Genomic DNA, 16,644 nt, shown 5'->3' with positions numbered 1-16,644 from the left:
TTTATTTTTGAGACAGAGAGAGACAGAGCATGAGCAGGGGAGGGGCAGAGAGAGAGGGAGACACAGAATCCAAAGCAGGCTCCAGGCTCTGAGTGGTCAGCACAGAGCCCAACGCGGGGCTCGAACTCACAAACTGCGAGATCATGACCTGAGCCGAAGTCGAATGTTCAACCGACTGAGCCACCCAGGAGCCCCTGTTAATGTTTTTAATGTTTATTTATTTTTGAGAGAGAGAGAGAGAAAGAACAAGCAGGGGAGGGGCGAGAGAGAGAGAGAGAGAAAGAGAGAGACAGGGACAGAATCTGAAGCAGCCTCCAGGCTCTGAGCTATGAGCACAGACCCCATTGTGGGGCTCAAACTCACAAACCATGAGAGCATAACCTGAGCCAAAGTTGGACACTTAACCGACTGAGCCACCCAGGTGCCCCCTGGATTTTGTTTTTAGAAGACAGGGATTTAGGATCACTAATAACAAATCAGAATTTTATAGAATTTTCAGTATATACAGACACATACATATATGGATGTATATATACATGTATATCCATGTGTATACATACTTGTGTATGTGTAAAACAGAGAAAATTAATTTTTGTAGCAAGAATGCCATATTATGCTTGTATATATATACATATAGGCATAAAGTAGAGCTTTACAAAATTTTTCAATTGGTTATTTTATAGGGTGGGATTTCGTGTGAATATAGAGATAGACCTGTTAAAAGACTGTTGTAATAATCCAGGTGAAAGATAATGTTGGCTGAGGTCTTGATAGGAATGCAGGTGGTAGGAGGTAGTTAATACAAATATTTTGAAGGTAGACCCAACATAATTATCTGATGGACTGGTTATATAGCGTGTGAGAGAGAGAAGAGATCAATTTCTTCAGTATTTATTTAATTGCATCTGAGCAAATGAAAGTATAGAGTTGCCATTAATTTAAGATAAGGAATGCTATGTTTGGAGCAACTTAGGGAAGGGCCTGAGAAATTCAGCTTTGGGTTATGTTGAGCTGCTCTTTGATATTAATGTGGAGATGTAAGCAAGCAGTTGAACTACAAGTCTGGAGTTTGGAAAAGAGGTCAGGGCTGGAGATACAAATTCAGGAGTTTTAAGTGTCTAGAAGGTAATTACACTGGCAAAATTGAATAATCAGCATGGTATAGAGTGTAAATTGGAAAGAGAGAAAGATTGAGGACTGAGCTCCTCCAACCTTAAGACTAAGAAAGGAGAGGAGGAAAGGGCAGACACTGAGAAGGAACAATCCATTTGGTAGGAGGAAAACCCAGAGTCTGGTGTCCTAGCAGATGAGAGAAAAAAGTCTTCTGAGGAGTAGGAAGAAATCAGCTCCCTCAAATGTTATTGATAGATCAAAAAGATGAGGAATGAGAATTGACCATGGGGTTTGACAATGTAAACATCCCTGACGCCTTTGGCAAGAAGTGTTTCTGTGGAGTGATAGGGTGCAAGCCCAATCGGAATGGGCTTCAGAGAAAACAGGAAATGCAGTCTTGCACACAGCAAGGATATTCAACTGTATCGTATGTCTAATTGCCAAGGCCAATCCAAAGGAATTTGATCGTAGGAAGTGAAGGCAGTAGGAGCAAGGGGGGAGGAGAGAAAAGTTGGAAGTTAGCGTAGGATATGTATAAATAGGGTCAGTCTTCAAAGACTTCACACACACACACACACACACACACACACACACACACTTTACTTTTAAAAAGAAAATAGGTTACTGAGTTTACTTAAGGAAGTTTTCTTCACTGCAATAAGCAAATAAAGAGGTTTAATACACAGGTCTTCTGGGCATTTAAGAACTAATCTTAATTATAGCAGAGAATGAACTATTTTATTTTCCTGGTATTTTTTTTCTTTGTGCAATTTATTTTCTCGGTTTCTTTCTTATCTTAGCAAACGAATCATCCATTCTGAGACAAAGATATGAGCAACCACACAACAGTGGCTGAATTTATTCTCATGGGATTCAGGGCTCATCCAGAACTACAGCTTCTTCTTTTTATGGTGATTCTAGTCATCTATATGATAACTGTGTTTGGAAATCTTGGCATGATCCTATTAATTAAGGGTGACTCACATCTCCATACCCCAATGTGCTTTTTCTTCGGTAATTTATCCCTTGTTGACTTCTGTTATTCTTCTGTCATTGCCCCTAATATGCTAATGAATTTTTGGGTGGAGAACCCAGTCATTTCATTTAGTGCATGTGCCACACAGTTCTTCTTTTTTGGTTCCTTTGCTGGAATTGAGGGCTTTCTGTTGGCTGTGATGGCCTATGACCGTTACGTTGTCATCTGCAAGCCTCTTCTTTACACAGTCACCATGTCCCTGCGTCTTAATGTCCTTCTAGTATTGGCCGCATATCTTGCAGGCTTTCTGAAGGCTGCCATTCACACAGGCTTCACCTTTCAGCTGTCTTTTTGCCACTTGAATGTCATCAACCACTTTTTCTGTGACACTCCACCCCTCCTGAAACTCTCTTGTTCTGATACACGTGTCAATGAAGTTGTCATTTTTGCTTTTGCCAGTTTAAAAAATTTTTTTTTTTCAACGTTTATTTATTTTTTTTGGGACAGAGAGAGACAGAGCATGAACGGGGGAGGGGCAGAGAGAGAGGGAGACACAGAATCGGAAACAGGCTCCAGGCTCTGAGCCATCAGCCCAGAGCCCGACGCAGGGCTCGAACTCACGGACCGCGAGATCTTGACCTGGCTGAAGTCGGACGCTTAACCGACTGCCCCACCCAGGCGCCCCGCTTTTGCCAGTTTTAATGAACTGAGCTGCCTCCTGATTATTCTCAGTTCTTATCTGTACATCCTCATTGCCACCTTGAGGATCCATTCTGGTGCCTCCATTCTGAGGCACAAGGCTTTCTCCACCTGCACTTCCCGCTTGATGGTGATCACCATTTTCTCTGGCACTATTCTGTTCACGTATCTGTGCTCCAGCTCCTGCTACCCAAGGGACCAAGACAAAGTGGTATCTGTGTTTTATACAGTGATCATTCCCACGTTAAATCCTCTCATCTAGAGTCTGAGAACTAAGGACGTCAAAGCTTCCTTAGGTAAAAATTTTAAAACAACCTATTCTTCTGTACTTAGAATCAACAAAGTGCGAGATTTTAGAACTCTGAAGGAATGTAGAAATGACTAAATCCACCTCCATTCATCCTGGTTCCACTTCATTCTGTCATGAGTTTTGTTGTTGCTGTTTTTGATAGTAGAGTTGGGCCGAATGTCTCGACATCCTGGGGAATATGGTTAAACCTCTATATGAATCCCACTAACTCCACAGAGCCTTTATGCTTGAAACTAATCAGCTGTCACAATACAACTCCTTGTTCAGAGACATAAAACCCAGTATAAAAGTAAATGAGATAGAGAAAGACTGGATAGCATAAGGAATGGTTCTTTTTTTCCTACTTGATAGCTCCATGATTGAATGGTGATTTATGTAACTGCCAGAGGACAAGTGATAAGGGGTAGGCTGAGCCAGAATTTGTCCAGAGGACTCGAAGAGGGCTTAGAGACTGCTTTTTATCCCCAGGGAACTGGAAAAAATATCAGAACTTAATCCTGATAGAGGTGCCAAAGTCGAGCATTTCTAACCTGGACAAGTAATCTAGATCACTGAGGGAATAATGGGAACAAACCACAAGGTAAATATAAGGAGAGGGGTGGATCAAGGATTCATAGAACAAAAGCTAGGAAAGAGCTATTCCTTATAATTCCTGTCCATAAAGTGTCATATTGTTTGATCTCTGAATGGGTAAGCAGTTTAGGCTTAAACAGCTAGGGCAACATAGGTTGGCTTTCCCTGATGCCTTAGCAAATAACCACACATATCTATTTTACTGCTGGCTGCACTTTCATGGGACAAGTTTAAAGCTTTCAGTTGGTTTGACAAGGATTTTCTTAATTGGGATATCTCCCCAATAGAACTGGATTTTCTTTATGGTGACTACTGATATGTAAGCAGAAAGTATTTTAAACTGGTTGGGACTGGGTAAAGTATACTAAGTGTGACCCTAGTATATCACTTTGTCACAGAAAGACTGATTATCATTGTAATAGAAAAGTATACACCTAAAAGAGTCTAAAAAATAATTGTGCTTTCATCACAGCTTAGAGTTTTTGATAAGAAATTGAACCCAAGTCTTATCATTTTACCTTCCCTTATTCTTTGTTTCAGACATGGCGTATCAAAAACACAATTTTCTTGCTTATTCCATGGTCTTTGTCCGTCTCGTTAATCTTTTTCTAGAGAGCACAGCACAAAATTACCTCCTTCGTGATGGCCCTGACCCTCCTTCTCTTTCCCAAGGTAGACAGTTACACATGCCCATTCCTGTGATTCTATAGATATTGCAGTTCTAATCAAGCTCTTGGTTACAGAAACCAATCATAAAAATATGATGTCACATACATAGATTGAGAGGTCCTCAAAAAAAGAAAACTAATGGGGCACCTGGGTGGCTCAGTCGGTTAAGTGTCTGACTCTTGGTTTTGGCTCACGTCATGATCTCACGGTTGTGAGATTGAACTCCACTTTGGGCTCTGCCCTGACAGCATGGAGGCTGATTGGGGTCCTCTCTCTTCTTCTCTCCCTGCCCCTCCCCCGCTTATGCATGCTCTCTCTCTCTCTCTCTCTCTCTCTCAATAAATAAATAAAACTTTAAAAAAAAAAAGAAAAGTTATTCTCTTATATCTGGTTGGATGATCTGTTGGATGACGTTTTATTCTTCTTAAAACAAGTTATCTTGTTTGAAATTAAACATTTCAAATGATCAGGGCCCCCTCCAACTAACAATGTTAACGTGACTACATTTTGGCTACTTACTGTAATATACTGAAAAACAAAACCAGAAGCCAGAAGCTTCTTGGTATGTTTGTGATAGTTACAAATAAATGTTGGGAGTAAAGTAGCAGGCAGACCTTCCTTAGGGGGTACAGGATCAAGAAAAAAAATCTGGCCACAAGGCAGTACAGAAGCATGACCCTTAGGCTAAAACCTGTAAGATGCCGCTCTTGTTCCTTTGGTTTTTCTATAGTTCCTAGATTTGAGGGTTTTATGTGTTTTCTTCCTTCTGTTTTTGTCAGATGGCCTAACATAAACAACATCGTCTTTTATTATCCTGTTCGGTTCAGTGTACCTGATCCTCTAAGAATATGCTGAAAGGAACAATCCAAATGACAGCCCTACCTTAGTTTAAAGCTAGGTTCTCTTTTCTGCTTATTATGGATCTTTGATAAGAAATACAATTGCTGAGAAGTCTGTTTTGCTCGCTGTTTGCTATGAGCATTGTGAGACCTTTCCTGAATGTAACCCGCTGTGTAGTAGAATGGGTTGTAAACCTTCCTAAATGTAGTCTGATATGTAATGGAATGAGTGGTTGTACATAAACTAACCAGCGTTTCTCGCTTCTGTAAACCTGCTTGCTTAGCACATTCCTCACCTATCCCCTTCCCCTTTTTTTTCTCCCACCACAAGTAACGGACAAAGCCTTCCCGCCAAAGGACAGACAAAGGACGCCCAATCAGAAAACCACAAATGTCCGTACTTTAAAATCGACTAATCAGGCCCCTCATAATTTGAAACCTCACCTATGCTGTTTGTCCCTGTCTATAAAAACCCTATACTAACTCTGATCGGGGCCTCTTTGCGTCACCGGCAACGAGTGCGCAGAGGTCCAGGTTCGAACCTGCAATAAACGACCCTTGCCGCTTGGCTTTGACTCACGACTCTGGTGGTCTTTTGTGGGAGGTTTTAGAACATCGGGCATTACAATGCAATTTGTGATGATAGGAATTTGAAAAGTAAATGGTCCTATCCGGCTGGGTAAAAACTCTTTGGGCCCCTGTTCCAGAGAGGAAGCCGATAAATAGTTGCCTTGACAGCTCCTATTCGCTACTGAGAACTCTCTATTTAACTACTTCCCACCTTCCTCTTCTTCTTTCTCTTTCTCCTCCTTCTCTCTCTCTTTTTTTTCCTCCCCTTGTTCCTCCCAGGCTTCAGTGACCATAGAAACAAAGACAAGAGAAGAGCTAAGAGATAAATCAGATAGTTTAATGGGCTCCACCTTTTCTTTTGTAAGTTTATTTATTTATTTTGAAGAAGAGAGCGAAAGTGATAGAGAGAGAGAGAGAGCAGGAGAGGGGCAGAGAGAGAAGGAGAAAGAGGGAATCCCAAGCAACTCCCTGATCAGAGACATAAAACCCAGTATAACTCAGAGCCAACTCAGAGCTCTGCCAACTCAGAGCCCAATGCTGGGCTTGAACCCGGAACCGTGAGATCATGACCTAAGCTGAAACCAAGAGTGGGATTCTTAACCACATCAGCCACCCAGGAGCTCCTGGGTTCGTTGATGTAATTGTTAAACAAATTTCTAGTAGAGAATGGGTTTGAGGAAAATCTTAGCTTTCCGTACTAAAGCTTTTTGCTCCGCATGTTTATAATCTATAGTATAAGCTGGATCTCATAACATCATACTCCGGTATTAAACAGTGGATAATTTGATCTGCTTGATTTGAAAGCCAAGTTGATTGCTCAGTCATATTTTTGAAGGTAAATTTATTCCCCAGGAAATGTAGAAATTTGCAGTGAAGGTTCAATGCAGTCTGACCAATGAGTGCAGCCAGAAAGTTGCAATTCCGGTTTTCAAGGCTACTGTACAACTGGGGAGCTCATCCTTCTCATCAAGATCCCCCGCCATTTTTCTGGAGCAAACACTCCTGGGATTGCTGCAAGCCTTTGGTTAAGTCCCAGAGTTCTGTCAACGTTGATTTGGATGTCTTTTGCCAGTGTTCTTGTTTCTTTTGCAGAGGAGCAGGGTTGGGTAGTTCATTGCTCTATCTTTCAGGCAGTTGATCCCTCTCTCTGTATTTTTGAGATTCATTTACAGTGCATGCGCAGTGTGTTCATTTTTACTTCTGTGCAGCATTCCATTGTATGGACATAAGACCCTTTGTTTATCTATGCATCTGCCAGTATACACTTGAGTTTCTTTGAGGGTATGTGTCTTCTTTTCTCTTGGATAAATACTTCAGAGTAGAATTGCTGGGTCAGTTTTGTAAGAAGGTATAAGTTCCTCAGTGAATTTTATGAGAAATAACCAGTTTTCTAACGTAGTGAAATTATTTTGCATTCCATCAAGTGGCATATCATGAGAGTTCTAGTTGCTTCCTTTTGTCACACTCAATCGTTTTAGTTCTTGCCGTGGAGGTGGCAACTATCCAGTTGTAGTTATAATCTGCATTTATTTGAAGATGATAGGTAACAAATTATTTTCTCGTGGTTTTTGACTATTCACGTGTCTTCATTTATGAAGTGTGCCTGTTACATTTTGTTGTTTATTTTGATCAGTGAGTTGTGGAGGATATTTTTGTGTTCTAAATACAAGTCCTTGTCAAAAATATTCCATGCGAATATTTTTTTCTAGCTTTAGGCTTACCTTTTCATTATCTTAACATTATTTTTGAAGAGTGCATACTTTGAAATTGGATGACATAAAATTTATATATTTGTTTCACAATTAGTGATTTTTCTGTCCTTCCTAAGAAAAACTTTGGTAACCTTTAAGATCATGAAGACATTCTTTTATTTTTGTTCCTGGAAACTTGTAGATTTGGTGTTTACATTTCATTCTATGATCCGTAACAAATTAATATTGGAGTATTGGAGTATAATGTGATATAGGAATTGAAGTTAAATTTTTCTACAGATTAATTTTTCCAGTGGCATTTTCCATTGAAACACCTTCATACCTTTGTTCAAAAACCCACCGACTATATATGAGTGGATATGGATGAAATTTTGGGGCGATGGTGGGGTTCGTGGGGTCTGGAGCCAATGGCCAAGAAAGAATTCTTAACTGACATCTTTGGTGCAAAAAGATTTTATCAAAGCAAGGGAGAGGACCCTTGGGCAGGAAGAGCTGCACAGCATACGTGGGGGTTGACTGTTTTATGGAGTCCTGGGAGATAAAGTCAAGAGGAATTTCCAAAGAGACTTTCATATGCTAGAGACTCAAAGATTACCGAAGGCTTAGCTATTGTCAAGCCAAGGTTGTTTTTCCCTCTAGCAGAGCATTAACATTAAGACAGAAGGGAGTTCCTGGACTTTAGACCATTGATGGGATTGCCTTTTTCTTGTAAACCAGGGGAGACTCTTATGGGTTTAATCAGTTGTTTTTTGTCCTTTCCTTTGTCAGTCAGCAGCAAATCTATTCCTGGTGGGAGTGGTGTAGCTTGTATTTTGCCCTCAGCCTGCCTTACGCTCTCTCACCAGATACTTTTCTGGATCCTTTGTTCTGTACAATTAATCTGTTTGTTATCTTTAGATCTACACATTGTTGTCAGTACAGTAAGTTTTTATTAAGTCTTAAGATTGGTTAGGCTAGATCATTCGATAATTTTTCTTCACTCTCAAAATAGCTTCGGTTCATCTAAGTATTTTTTTATAGTTATCTCTCTACATATTTTGGAATCAATTTTCAAAAAGATAAGCTTGCTGCAGGGTTGACTAGACTTGCATTAAAACTATTGATCAAGGGGCACATGAGCCTTGTCGTTTGAGCCTCTGACTTCAGCTCAGGTCATGATCTCACAGTCAGTGAGTTCAGCACAGTCTGTGCTGATGGCTTAGAGCCTGGAGCCTGTTTCAGATTCTGCGTCTCCCTCTCTCTCTGACCCTCCCCCGTTCATGCTCTGTCTCTCTCTGTCTCAAAAATAAATTTAAAAAATGTTAAAAACAACAACAACAACAACAACAACAACAACAACAGCAAACTATTGATCAATTCAGGAAGAACTGACAACTTAACAGCATCAAATTGTCCAATCCACAAGTGATATATATCTTTCCATTATTTAAGTCTATATTCCCTTTGCAGTGTTTTGTGATTTTCAGATTAAATCTCTTGCGTAGTTTTTATTATATTCAGTTCTAAGTAGTGTATGCTTCTGATGTTATTATAGGTAATATTTATTTATTTATTTTTAAGTTTTTCAGTTGTGGTTGTGTTAACAGAGAGTTAGGGGTCCCCAGAAAAAGAAAACTTTCCTGACACAAGAGAAGTCATTTTAGGTCCACGATCGGTGCCCTACAAGCTCTACTTACCCAAGCATACTTCTGTTAGAATATCCAAGGAGGTGATAGAATAACAAAGAAATGCAAAAACCCCAGTAGTTAAGGATTTTAAGGGAAGAAAGGGAATGTAGAAACTAATACTCTCTACCAGGCCAGGAAATAGCCTGGCCACAGGAGACACTGCAAATCCATGGTAAAATCCCAGTGCTGTTTCAAAGGTACAGATCGACATAAAGTGCATTTTGTTGTTGTTGTTTACAGAGAGAGAGAGAGAGAGAGCGCGAGAGCGCACAAGTGAGTGAGGGGTAGAGAGAGAGAATCCCCTAAGGGGCGGAGAGAGAAAGAGAAGCAGGACTCACCGGATGTGGAAGTGGAGCTCATGTTCACCCGTGAGGCTAGAACTCATGAATTGTAAGATCATGACCTGAGCCCATTTCAGATGCTTAACCCACTGAGCCACCCAGGCGCCCTACCTGAAGTACATTCTTGAGTTTTTTTTTCTGCAGGACTGAAACCATGCCCCATAGGGTTAATGAGGTTGAAACTAGCAGAAAATTTAATTTATTTTTTAATCTTTATTTTTTGAGAGAGAGACAGAGTGTGAGTGGGGAAGGAATAGAGGAGACACACTCTGAAGCAGTCTCCAGGCTCGAGCTGTCAGCCCAGAGCCCAACGCCGGGTTCGAACCCACCAACCGTGAGATCATGACCTGAGCTGAAGTCGGACGCTTAACCAACTGAGCCACCCAGGCGCCCCAAAACTAGCAGAAAATTTAAAGCTTGTTTTCTCAGGGAGTTGATTTGGTTCTGTTGTCAAAAACTGCCCTCTGTGCTCCAGAGCCAAAGTATGTAACATGAAGACAGTTTGGAGATAAGGAAGATAATTTTTTATTTTGCCAGGCACAGGGGCTGCAGCAGGCTAATGCCTCCAGGACTGCAAGCCCACCAGGGGCTAAAGGTTAAAGAGTTTTATAGGAAAACACAGGCCACTTGAGTCTTATTACTAAGTATACATTGAAGCCAGCGAGGTGTCCATATCCATACCCAGTTCCTGGAACAAAAGATTGTACAAAAAAGCAAGTGAAGGGGAGGGCAAAGCTTCAAGAATGAGGAAGGGAAAAGTTTAAAACCAAGCCTTGCTGAAGTCCAAATGTGTCTGTCCATCTTTCCATCTTTATGTTTAAGATTAAAAAAAAGTGTTTATTTATATTTGAGAGAGAGAGTGTGCAAGTGGCGAGGGGCAGAGAGAGAGGGGGACAGAAAATCCAAAGCGGGCTCTGTGCTGACAGCAGACAGCCTAATGTGGGGCTCAAACTCAGGAACCGTGAGATCATGACCTGAGCTGATGTCCGACGCTTAACGAGCCGAGCCACCCAAGTGCCCCCATCTATATGTTTCCGTAGCAGTTTCTGTTCCAGTCAATGAACAAGGAGGACGCTGCATTTCTTAGCTGAAATAACAAGCCCATCCAGTTTATACCAGCTCTCAGAGCAGCGAGTAGCCCCTTAACCCTGGTCAGACCCTGGCCTCTGCTTCATTGTAATGTTAAATCTCTTCCCTAGGAGGAGCACAAGCATCTCGAACACAGCATTCAATGTGTCTAGGCATGTTTTCTCAATACCCCTGTGCAAGCTTATGGCTGCTTTCACATGCAATTGAGTGGGGGAAAGAGTTAGTATTAGGCAGGGAGAGATAAGGGACCCACAGGGAGGCAGTGTGCACCTGCAAGCTGGAGGCTGAAGGGGCAGCAGAGGTTTGGGGGAAACAAACAAACAAACAGGATAAAGATATTCCAGACCCACCTGAGCTAGGTGCCATGCGTGGAGCCTCACAAACTTTCTGATACGGTCCCAATAAAAAGTCGGGGACAAAAATCCTTGCGGCAACCCAGTCGGACCCCGCTCACTCTTGAGAATTTTATACTTTTCTCTCAATAAACTCTGTAGCTTTGCTCACTTTCTGTGGCCCCTGAGATTCGTTCTTTGACCCTGTCAAAGCCTGGCATCTCACCTCTGTCCTGTAAAACAATGACAAGTTCCCCTTTTTGAATAGTCATCCTAAACCCTAATTAAAAAGAACCCGCTCACCCTGCTCACAGAGTCTCCGTGATCTCCTTATGTGAGGTAGATAGTTTGTGTGTGTGTGTGTGTGAGAATGCCATCTGATGTAATCTCTATCTGTAATTCATGTTACTTTGGTGACAATTGGATTTCGCATCATAATATAAATGATTATGTATATTGATCTTGTAATCATGTGACTTTCCCAAATATACTCTTAACTGGTTTTGAATATATATAAAACATAATTATATGACTTTATATGTACAAAATACATATATATTTAGTTCAGACGTTCAACATAAGATTCAATATTAATATATATTGCCAAGCAATCACCACGATAAATCTAGTTAACATTTACTTTGCACCTTTTGAATGGAGATTCAATGCAAACTGTCATGTGATCTGTGAATAGCACAATTTTATTTTTTCCTTTCCAATCTGTATAACTTGATTACGTTAAATTTAAAACTTCCAGCATAATGTTGGATCTGCTATAACTTGTCAAAAGATAGCCAATGGAATAATCACAAAAACACAAGTAACAAATTTATAATGTCAGCAGGATGTTTTCAACCATCTGACTATTGTAACACTTTTGTATCTATGTCTTTTTATTTTTTCTCCTTTTTTTAAAAAATAATGTTCATTATTTATTTTTGAGGCAGAGAGAGAGCACAAACAGGGAAGGGACAGAGACTGGACTGGACTTGGCTGAAATTTTGCCAGTTTGCTTGTCCCAGATTGCAATTCTCTTTGTTTCCGGAATAAACCCACCTTTTGCTACTAAAATAACTGGCAATGTCTATTTTTAAGATTCACACCACGGTTTGGACATCTGAAGATCGGAGCTACCTCTCCTGTCTTTGGACAGCCTACACTTTGATTCCCTGGATTGTATTGACTTTGATTTCTTGGATTGTATTGACTTTGATTCTCTGGATTGTGTTGATCTGGAACTAAGTGCACTGCAAGATACAGGCTAGTGAAAACATCTCTAGATTCTTTTATTCTCCAACAAATGCAGTGCCGACGTTCAAATATTCTTTATTCTACTTTCAACCCTCCTCGTATAATCACCAGTTTTACGAATCATCAATTTTATGAATGATCCTGGCTCTCAGACCCATCTTTGATTTTTACCATGTTGATGAAGTTAACTCAATGGGGCAGATTGGTTCCTGTATGAACCCTTGGTGTCTGCCCTTTAAAGGGTCCTCACCCCTGAATGATGCTTCTACTTCCTGTCCTTGGTTATGTTACTCTTCTGCCTTGTATATTCTTTCTGCTTCTCATCTCTCTCACTGACTCTGCCTTCCTTCCCTTTGCTCCCATTAGATGACTTAAACTCAGTGTCTATAGACACTGACGTCTTCTGATGAGAGTCCTCTCATCTTTACTATACAAAGAATACAAAACTCATAGACTCATATTTTCCTTCTTCTATGGTATTAAAGGTGATGGCTGATTTCACCATCACTGTTAAAGATCTCAGTACTCAGTACCAAGATGGACATAGATATCAGGCAGAGATTTTGGCCTCAAAGGAGAAAGTAGGATCTCAAAGCACCAAATTAAGGCTGTGCTCCTGAGGAACAAAACTATTTTAATTAGTTCTTCAGAATTATTTCTGAAATACTCTAGAGAATGTACCTGAGATATACATTATAAATGTTTCTACCTTGTTTTTACAAAATACAGAAAGTCAGCTGTTACAGGTAGGTCATTTTCTACATTTCTTCAGTAAAAATATGTTTGTTCTTTTGTGTGGAGATGAGTGCCAGTGTGGACCAAAAAAATTAATTTCCTCAATTGTACTTGATATTTCTATTCATATGCTAATATTTTGTAGTATGTCTAAAAATTCAATTATTATTTTTTTTGTTTTAAATTTTTTTAATGTTTATTTATTTTTGAGAGAGACAGAGACAGAATGCGAATGAGTTGGGGCGGAGAGAGAGGGAGGCACAGAATCTGAAGCAGGCTCCAGGCTCTGAGCTGTCAGCACAGAGCCTGATGTGGGGCTCGAACTCACGAGCTGTGAGATCATGACCTGAGCCGAAGTTGAATGCTCAACCGACTGAGCCACCTAGGTACCCCTAAAAAATCAATTATTTTATTGAATAGATAAAAATAGTTTTAGGGAACAGCCCTTGAGGCACATTGTTTTCCAGTCATACCTTATTTTTGTAAAACATTGAGATATAATGGCCCCAGCTGGAAGCGAAGGCCACATTTAAACATCATTTGTGCTTTCCAAAACAAATATGTTCATATATGTGTTTGTCGCTCAAAACATGGAAACAAACAAACAAACAGAGAAATCCCACATTCTTCTCCATATACTTGGGGTTTTATTTACTGTTTAAATTCTACTTTCTCAGAAGAGACTTCTCTGAGTATTTATCTAAAAGCGTCTCATCTTCATATTTCTTTATACTCCTGGCTTCTAACTGGAATCACATTATAGGCTTGTCTATATGTTTAATATCTGTTCCTTCCCCTACAACATGGGCCTCATGAGGATGGGGAATTTGTTCAATGTTGTAAACCCAGAATTTAGAGCAGAAAAAAAAAATTTTCAGTCATGTGCATGTATATGTAAATGAGTGAGCAACTTTATTAAGCAGAGGGAATGATTCTTCATTCAGGACATGACTTGCCATATACCAAGAGATAAACCTACTAATTCAATGCTTTCTGAATAAAATGAAGACAGATCACAATGGGTTTCAGGTGAAAATGGTGTACTAAATATTTCTTCTATTTTGTACCTAAAATATAGGATATCAGATTGGGAGAGACCCTAGTAACCCAACTTCCTTATATTTTCCATTTGAATGATATAAATGACTGGCTGTTTTTAATATCTGTTTTTAATTCCTGTATTTTTCTTTTTATAAAATTTGAAAAAAATACCCAATATGGAATTTTCTCTTGCAAGAAGGCAAGTATAAATGTGATTTCACACACACAAGTGAGAGCAGGAGCAAAAGTGAGAGAGAGAGAAAAAGTGAAAGAGATCACACGAGAGATACAGGACAAAAATATTTCTGTAGATGTTCTGATGTGTTTGTTAAAAAAGAAGAGAAATTTCCCAGTAGATGAATATATCAATGAGTAAATGATAAAATGTGTGGAATAAATGCAGAATCTGGATCAGATGGAACTCCTCACTTTCTCTAAGACTATCAGTTTTCAAGGGAGAAGAAAATGTCTCCCCCAAATCACACTACAGTGACAAAATTCATTCTCTTGGGACTCACAGACGACCCTGTCCTGGAGAAGATCCTGTTTGGGGTGTTTCTGGTGATCTACCTGATCACGCTGGCAGGCAATCTCTGCATGATTATGCTGATCAGGACCAATTCTCACCTCCAAACACCCATGTACTTCTTCCTTAGCCACCTCTCCTTCGTGGACATTTGCTATTCCTCCAACATCACTCCAAATATGCTGCACAACTTCCTCTCCGACCAGAAGACCATCTCCTATGCTGGATGCTTCACACAGTGTCTTCTCTTCATTGCCCTGGTGATCACTGAGTTTTATATCCTTGCTTCGATGGCATTGGATCGCTATGTAGCCATTTGTAGCCCTCTACATTACAGTACCAGAATGTCTAAGAACGTTTGTATCTCTCTAGTCATGGTGTCTTATACTTGTGGCTTCCTTAATGGACTCTCCCAGGCACTGCTGACTTTTCACTTGTCCTTCTGTGGCTCCCTTGAAATCAATCATTTCTACTGTGCAGATCCTCCTCTGTTAATGTTGGCCTGCTCTGACACTTATGTCAAAAAGATGGCGATGTTGGTAGTCGCTGGCTTGACTCTGTCAAGCTCTCTCTTCATCATTGTCCTTTCCTACCTTCTCATTATTGCAGCCATCTTGAGGATCCGTTCTGCTGAAGGCAGGCACAGAGCCTTTTCTACTTGTGGTTCCCACTTGACAACAGTCACCCTATTTTACGGAACCCTCTTCTGCATGTACTTAAGGACCCCATCTGAGAAGTCTGTGGAGGAGTCCAAAATAATTGCAGTCTTTTATACTTTCTTGAGCCCAATGTTGAACCCATTGATTTATAGTCTACGGAACAAGGATGTGGTTCATGCTATGCAGCAAATCATTCAGGGAAATCTCTTTCATAAAATTGAAATTTGGTTATCTGTTCATTTGAAATAAGTGTCTGTGATAATATGGGGATTAGAAATGAGTAACAGAGGGGTTCTTCCTGTGATAGAGTCCCCATTCCAATTTCTTTTTGAGGACCAACATCATTTAGTCTGTGGAACACTTGGTTAACTTAAAACAAACTCTCTTTTTTCTGAGGCAAGGACTTACGTTCCCATTCCTAGGAATCAGAATGTTGCTGATATCCAGATTTAGAATCCTAATTGAAAAAGTGTATTTGAGAATCACTGCAAAAGTACTCTCTATTTTGTCTAAATAATCGTATGCTTCCTTTTAAATTTTTTTAATGTTTATTTATTATTTTGAGAGAGAGAAAGAGAGAGAAAGGGACAGAACTAGATTGGGGAAGGGCAGAGAGAGAGGGAGAGAGAGAATCCAAAGCAGGTTTCAGGCTCTGAGCTGTCAGCACGGAGTCTGATGCGGGGCTCGAACCCGCGAACCATGAGATCATGACCTGAGCCAAAGTCAGATGCTTAACTGACTGAGCCACCCAAGTACCCCCAAATTGAGCTAGTCTTTTTTTTTGTTTCTAATTTTTTTAATGTTTATTTATTTTTAAGAGAGAGAAAGAAGCATGAGTGGGGGAGGGACAGAGAGAAAGGGAGACAAAGAATCCAAGGCAGGCTCCAGGCTCTCAGCTGTCAGCACAGAGCCCGACATGGGGCTTGAACTCAAGAACCTGGAGATCATGACCTGAGCCAAAGTTAGACACTCAACCTACCGAGCCACCCAGGCACCCCTCCTTTTATTTTTTAGTTCTGAGAACCACTATGGCTTCCAGGAACCAATGTGTAAATTTCAGGAACCAATCTGTAAACTCAGTCTTGGCAAATCTCTTAAACCAAATGGTTGACCTCTCTAGTCTTTCTTTATATGCTATTTATTTACTTCTACTTGTGATTTATTTTTTTCATTATTTAACTCCTTGGGTGAAGGCCACTTGAGAAGTTCTTTAGAAATAGGATACAACAAAATCAACATGCACAAAAATAATCATATGTGTCATACAGCTGTACTTTACTGTGCATTTATATATCACTATTTATTTTAATCTTCAGATAACAAATCTGTGAGAAAATTATGCTCTCCATTTATACCATTTGGAGTCTTAGGCACAGAGAGATTAAATGGCTTTCTACAGCCATTCAGCCACTAAATAGCAGAAATGCAAACCCCTTGATTCCAAATATTCTCTCTTTCCTATTCTCATTGTGGTTAAATTCAGGAAGCTGTAGTGCTGGGGGGAATGTTGGGGATAATAAAGGGATGAGGTTACTGCACCAC

The 16,644-nt window shown here is 40.2% G+C and overlaps 2 protein-coding genes across 2 annotated transcripts; both read left to right on the top strand.

The window, feature by feature from the left end:
- Positions 1–1,979: 1,979 nt before the first annotated feature.
- Positions 1,980–3,050, top strand: LOC123602694 (olfactory receptor 1020-like). Its single transcript, XM_045487160.1, has 2 exons — positions 1,980–2,572; positions 2,801–3,050. Exons 1-2 carry the CDS (start codon positions 1,980–1,982, stop codon positions 3,048–3,050), a joined length of 843 nt encoding a protein of 280 aa, XP_045343116.1.
- Positions 3,051–14,382: 11,332 nt separating this feature from the next.
- Positions 14,383–15,351, top strand: LOC123600527 (olfactory receptor 5M10-like). The gene has a single exon (XM_045482561.1). The coding sequence runs from the start codon at positions 14,383–14,385 to the stop codon at positions 15,349–15,351; it is 969 nt and encodes a 322-aa protein (XP_045338517.1).
- The last annotated feature ends 1,293 nt before the right edge of the window (positions 15,352–16,644 follow it).

The sequence above is a fragment of the Leopardus geoffroyi genome, chromosome D1 (assembly GCF_018350155.1).
Source record: "Leopardus geoffroyi isolate Oge1 chromosome D1, O.geoffroyi_Oge1_pat1.0, whole genome shotgun sequence".
NCBI classification, from domain to species: domain Eukaryota; kingdom Metazoa; phylum Chordata; class Mammalia; order Carnivora; family Felidae; genus Leopardus; species Leopardus geoffroyi.
Note: the sequence above shows the minus strand (reverse complement) of the source record. Positions and strands in the feature narration are given on the sequence as shown.